This window comes from Octodon degus, unplaced genomic scaffold (genome assembly GCF_000260255.1).
Source record: "Octodon degus isolate 3935 unplaced genomic scaffold, OctDeg1.0 scaffold00009, whole genome shotgun sequence".
In the NCBI taxonomy this organism is placed as follows: Eukaryota; Metazoa; Chordata; class Mammalia; order Rodentia; family Octodontidae; genus Octodon; species Octodon degus.
The window spans coordinates 10,393,096-10,399,446 of record NW_004524585.1 but is presented as its reverse complement, the minus strand read 5'-3'; the positions used below and the strand labels follow the sequence as shown (position 1 = coordinate 10,399,446).

At 51.7% G+C, this 6,351-nt stretch overlaps 1 protein-coding gene across 1 annotated transcript in view; it reads left to right on the top strand.

Moving 5' to 3' along the window:
* Positions 1-4,693, top strand: part of Cacna1s (calcium voltage-gated channel subunit alpha1 S) — a 73,904-nt gene extending 69,211 nt beyond the window's left edge. The window contains exons 39-44 of the mRNA XM_004625329.3: positions 632-760; positions 1,395-1,645; positions 2,770-2,855; positions 3,555-3,646; positions 3,889-4,029; positions 4,173-4,693. Coding sequence (XP_004625386.1) covers positions 632-760; positions 1,395-1,645; positions 2,770-2,855; positions 3,555-3,646; positions 3,889-4,029; positions 4,173-4,415 — 942 coding nt within the window. The 3' untranslated portion in view covers positions 4,416-4,693. The remainder of the gene's footprint in view (positions 1-631; positions 761-1,394; positions 1,646-2,769; positions 2,856-3,554; positions 3,647-3,888; positions 4,030-4,172) is intronic.
* The last annotated feature ends 1,658 nt before the right edge of the window (positions 4,694-6,351 follow it).

The following is a 6,351-nucleotide window of genomic DNA, read 5'->3' as shown; positions in this document are numbered from 1 at the left end:
CACACACACACACACACACACACACACACACAAAATAAATAAATAATAAATAAAGAACTAAGGCCCTGCATTTGATTTCCAGCAAAACACACACACACACACACACACACACACACACACACACACACACATAAATAAATAAATAAAAATAGGGCTGGGGAGTTAGCTCAGCGGTCTAAGTGACTGCCTAGCAAATGCAAGGGCTTGGATTTGATCCCGGTACCGCATATGCCGGCCCTGGAACCCTGTGTGCACCGCGCTGGCCCCGAAATCGAGCGTGGTGGCGCTCGCCTGTAATCTCAGCGCTGGGAAGACTGAGACAGGGGGATCACTATGAGTCCGAGCTGCGTAGCGAGACCCTGAACCAAATAAATAAATAAAAGTTTAAAAATATAACATAAAAATGTTAAAGTGGCTAGAGATGTAGCTCAGTGTTAAGATCTTGGACTCTATCATCCAGAGAGAGAGAGAGAGAGAGAGAGAGAGAGAGAGAGACAGACAGACAGACAGACAGACAGACAGACAGACAGACAGAAACACAAACAGACAAACAGACAGACAGGGCCAGGGAAGCAGTTCTGATCTCTATTCCTGGACTGGAGAGCTCACAGGTTCACTTGAACCTGCCCAGGCTGGACTGCGGACCATAGAGGAAGAGGCAGCCCCTGAGATCCACCGTACCATCTCTGGAGACCTGACTGCCGAGGAGGAGCTGGAGAGAGCTATGGTGGAAGCTGCTATGGAGGAGGGAATATTCCGGGTGAGTGAGGGCCACTAGTGCCCCTAGTGGCCCAGATGCGCTGAACAACAACAGAGAAGGACACTACCCCAGCACCCCTCTCCCTCCTAACCAAGGTATCAACATAATACACCCTTCTGTACCTTCGCACAAACCCCCGACCGCAGACCATCTCCCAGGAACCTAACATCCATCCATCCTTAGCTAAGTTGAGTGTTATTTTGTACTGCTTGAGTGATCAGGAGATCCTTCCTGATCAACTTTCTGAAGTGTTTTTGGTTATTCTTAAGAAAATAGAGACCCAGAAGAATAATGTGAGATACCCAGCATCACTGAGTTTCAGAGAGAACCCAAAGCCAACTCTGCAGACTTCCAATTCAGTGTTCTCTCCACTACCTGGTTTTCCCCTGTGTATTCATGTTTCCTATCCAGTTCCTGAATACATCCTGTCTGTACCACCAAACTGAGACCTTTCTGAAGGTGGGGATCCTCTTCTCTTTCTGATCTCAGCACTTGGATCATTCTTTTCTGGCCTTAGGATTTGTCTCCCCACCCTACCGCTTGTTCCAGCACCTTCCCGCAGGTTGACAGTGCAGTGCCTGCCCTAATTCCCAACAACAACTCTCAGTCTTCTCACTCTCTTCTTTGTCTCTAGAGGACCGGAGGCCTGTTTGGCCAAGTGGACAACTTCCTGGAAAGGACTAACTCCCTGCCCCCTATCATGGCCAACCAGAGACCCCTCCAGTTTACTGAAATAGAGATGGAGGAACTGGAGTCACCTGTCTTCTTAGAAGACTTCCCTCATGATCCAAGAACCAACCCTCTTGCTCATGCCAATGCCAACAATGCCAATGCCAATGTTGCTTATGGCAACAGCAACCATAGCAACAGTCAGGCATTTTCCAGGTAATGGCAGCAGCTACCAGCTCTGGGTGTATGAGTGCTAGAATAGGATGGAGACGAGGCTAAATTAGAAGGGAACACCCCGAAATTTATAAGTACCCTTTACTTGCCTTTGTGCTCTTGGGGATTATCCTGCATCTTAATGCAAGACAAGTTTGGACTGAAGAGACCCCATTGACCAGCAGGGGGCAGGGTCATGTCAGCTTCAGTCAGATGCTGAGTGGGTCTTTAATGCCATCCATAGTCAAAGCTGGTCTAGGAGCTGAGACCTTAGCCATTCGTAGATCCTCCAGGGAGGAAGCGCAAATCCTCAATAAAGCTAGATAATAAGGTTCATTTGTTGGATTGGGGTCCCAAGGAGATCTCACTGTGCTGAGTAGCTCCTATCTCCATATAGACTAGACTCTCTGGTTGCCTAAGTGATTTAAAAACAGCAGAATGGAGGTGCAGGGGAGTAGCTCAGTCATTGAAATCCAGGAGTGGGTCTCCAAGCAGAGCTTCTGTTCTAGACAAGAGGCCAGCTGAGTTGAGGTCTCTAGGCAGGACAGAGTGGGAGTCAGGTGAACAGATACCTCCAAGGCCAAGGCTGCCTGCACTCCCTTGCAGTCAGAGAGGCCTCCTGATTTCAGCCCACAGCTCTTGAAGGGTGCACAGGCTTTTGGGTCACAGGTGTGAAATCTCAGAAGTATCACATTTGGACCCTGCTGCTGGGAGATATGTTATATAATATGACTGGCCAAATAAATGCAGAGAGAACAAAGGGAGTATTGATCACCAAAGACTGGAAAGGTCTAGAACAATTCTTAGCTTCAGCTCTTTAAAGAAACATCTAGAAAAATTTTAAAAATCCCTATTCTCCCGTGGTGACTCTACACACAGCCAAGGCTGAGAACCACCATGCTAAAGTTATGAGGCTGCACTGAATAGAAAGAGTAGAGAAAGCACAGCAGGAGAGGAGGCAGGGGTGCACTGGGCTTACTGCCCAAGAGTCAGGGCTGGCTGGAAGCATCAGCCCTGGGTGAAGGTCACTGAATGATGATGGATGTTTGGAGCGTCAGAGGGTCAGGCATGGTGAAAGAGCCAGCAGACCGCTCTGGTTCACCCAGTCTTGTTTCCTTCTATTTCAGTGTCCACTATGAAAGGGAATTTCCAGAAGAGACAGAGACACCTACAGCCAGAGGAGGAGCCTTTGGCCAAGCCTGCAGGGCACTGGGTCAGTCCCTTCTGTGCCCCTGAGAAGCTGAGTCTTCCCCTAAAGAGGGCTATGGTGCCTCTCTCTTCCCATAGAGTCTGGGAACCCAGCTGGGAGGCCTGATTTTGAGAGCCTGTAACAGAAGGAACCAGTGAGCTCCAGAGAGGGAAGGCTGTCAGGGGCCCCTCCTCATCCAGGCATTGACGTGGGCCAGCTAGGAAGCTGAGTGAGCTATGCTCTAACAGGCCTTCGCCCTGTCCACACATGCCACCCCAGTATGGGAGTCTCCCCTTCTCTCAGTACCTTGGAAGGGCAGCCCTGGACACCCTGACACCTTGGCCTAGGTACCCTCCAGATGGTGATCTTTCAGTGTTCTAGTGGGTCCTGGACTACTGTGTGACAGTAAGAGCCTCAAGGATTGTGGGGTTCCATGGTGATAGAGGTAGCTCCTCTACCCCTCTGGTACACATGATTTCATGGTCACACATACACTGACACACTGAAGGACGGCTTGGCCCGAGACAGACTCTGAGCCCTGCTCTCAAACCCACAAGGACAGACAGTGGGACTAAAAGTTGGCACAATTCTGCCTGGTCTTGAGCCAGTTGGGTCCCAACATGCATTCACTTTCTAAGCTACCTTCTTCACCTCTCCAAGCAAGACTACATTGACATAGGAGTCCCAGAAGTCTCTCTTGCCCTTACACCCCCTTGCCCACAGGAGCCCAAAACAAACCTCATGTGGAAAAGTTGAGAGGACAGCAGGCCCAGAGGAGAACGCCTGGAAGCCAGATACTTCCCACCCCCTGCCAGGTAAGGGGATGGAAGCCTGGGAGAAAACTGCCAGAGACCCCACTTGGGTTGGTGCTGGGAGGGGCTGTGGCAGGGGGAGGGTCCAGTAGTAGTCTTCCCACCCAACACAGAAGAATCTGGGTTCCTGGGTCCTCTCTTTTCTCTGGGTCTTGGATGAAGCTCCTTTGCATGAGCTAGGACTTCACTGGATTGTGGGATTTGGCATCCCTTTTGAGGTCTTAGCGTCTATGCATTTGGAACAGCACTCCAGGGTGGAGCCTTCTATGGGCCAGGAGAGGAGCTCCACGGCGGAGTCTCTGCAGGAGGAAGCTCACCATAGCAGGAGCTCCCGGGAAGGCACTGCCAGGTGCCAGGCTCCAGCTACCACCCTGCTGATTCAGGAGGTGAGGCAAGGCTGGGACAGAGCAGCAGGCTGCCTCGAGGGGCAGGCGAGGTAGCCTGGCACAGACAGAGGGCCGAGCCAGCAGGGGTACACCCCTGAAGGTGGCTCCCCAGAAAGGCCCCACCCAGCCTCTTCTCCCTGCAGGCTTTGGTTCGAGGGGGCCTGGGCTCCTTGGCAGCTGATGTTAACTTCGTCATGGCAACAGGCCAGGCCCTGGCAGATGCCTGCCAGATGGAACCAGAAGAAGTGGAAGTGGCAGCTACAGAGCTACTGAAAGAACGAGAGTCCCCAGAGGGTATGGCCAGTGCCCTGGTCGTTGGGTCCTCCCTTGAAAGCCTTGACCAGTATCAGGGCTCCCAGGAGACCCTCATTCCTCCCAAATTATGAGGACCTGCACAGAGGTCAGCCTGGCTCAGGGGACAGACCACCAGAGTGGAGAAGGGTCAGCTCAATAATGCCACCTCCCTCCTTTCAGCAGCCAGGTGCATGGGCTGCCTCAAAAAGTCAGGAGGAAGTGGGCAGGCAGCACAGCCCCCCCAGCAACTCCTAACACGAAGCATGATTGCATGGAGCTTCAGATGTCATTCTAAAAGCCCTGGTCAGTGCCAATATCTGTCACAGATCACTGCCACCAGAGGGACATTAAAGTCTCCAAGCCTGTGACATGAGCACCTGTCCTCTATTTGTCTCCTTTTAACCCTTCTAAACTCCCTCTTCTTCTCTGTTCCTGTCCTAGGAACCCTTGGGGACCCTGGGCCCAAGATAAGAACAGAGGAGCCAGGTGGACCCTCATCTGCACATGGCAGAGGGTGACCTGTGTAGATAGTGGGGTTCTCCTGGGAATCTGTGGCCAGGTCTGCTGACTGGGTTGAGTAGCCCCAGGAAGGACTGTGGCTTTAGAAGAAGCCCCACCTTCTTTGTAGTTATGACTGTGTCCCTTGGGCCAGAGTCCACTGCCAGCACAGTGCTCAGCTTGCTGTTTATGGCCCTGGTTGTCACAGACCTGCAGTCCATGGCTCATCTCACCCACAGATGCAATGATGAATCACATGGGGACTGTTTAGCAGGGCCTCCAGTGTGCCAGGACATACATGGCCTCGAGCCAGGGCCCTTTGGGTGCTCTCCTTACCACACTCATTTTATTCTCAAGACAGCCTGGTGATATAGGCCTAGAATCCTGCTCAAGATGAAGAGGTGGACAGGGAGAAATGTGGTAGGATGTGTGGCACACAGCTGGGACGAGACAGAGTCAGGACTATGCTGAACCTTGGAGTCCCTACGGTGCCCTTTCCCCCACGCTTGACTCTCCTCTTCTTGCCACACTCATTGTGTGTGTGCCAAGCACCTGCTCCATGGCATTGCTATGGCAACTAGGCTGGCCTTCTGTACTGCCTCCTGGCAAACCCCAGAGGGCTCTGGGCTTCTGGGGCTGCCCCAGAATGCAGCAGCACGTGGCAGGAACACTCACACTCTGGGCACTGGACATCGTGTATCTCCTTGTGCCTGGTCAATACAACTATTTAAACTCCCTTCTTTCTTCAAACCTTGTCCCTCCTTCACAGAGAAACAGAAGTCACCAGAAGGATCCTGTTTAACTCCTGTCACAACTTTAATGAATGCACCTCCTCCTTTCCTCCTGAGAAAGTGCAAGCTACAGTTCCTCCCACCAGGTCGTCATTCTACCCCAGCCACACTCCCCTTCCCTGGCTCTTCTGTCTGCATGTAACATATCCTTGGTGCTTCCAGATCAACATGATCCTGAAGCCATCCTGTCAGTTTGTTTGTCCATCTATCACCTATCCATTCATCTTATCAATCTAGCATCTATCTGTCTTTCTATATATCTGTCTTTCTATTATCAGTGTTCATCTGTTACCTATCATTTGTCCATCTATCATTCATCATCCACTCATTCATCCATCTACCAATCTATCCATCCACCTATCCATCCACCCATCCATCCATCTATCCATCCATCCATCCATCCACCCATCCATCCACCCATCCATCCATCCATCCATCCATCCATCCATCCATCCATCCATCCATCCATCCACTCACCCATCCACTCACCCATCCATCCACCCATCCACCCATCCATCCACCCATCCACTCACCCATCCATCTACCCATCCACCCATCCATCCATCCATCCATCCATTCATCCACCCACCCACTCATCCATCCATTCATCCACCCACCCACCCATACATACATTCATCCATCCACCCACCCACCCATCCATCCATCCATCCATCCACCCACCCATCCATCCATCCACCCACCCACCCATCCATCCATTCATCCACCCAGCTATCCACCC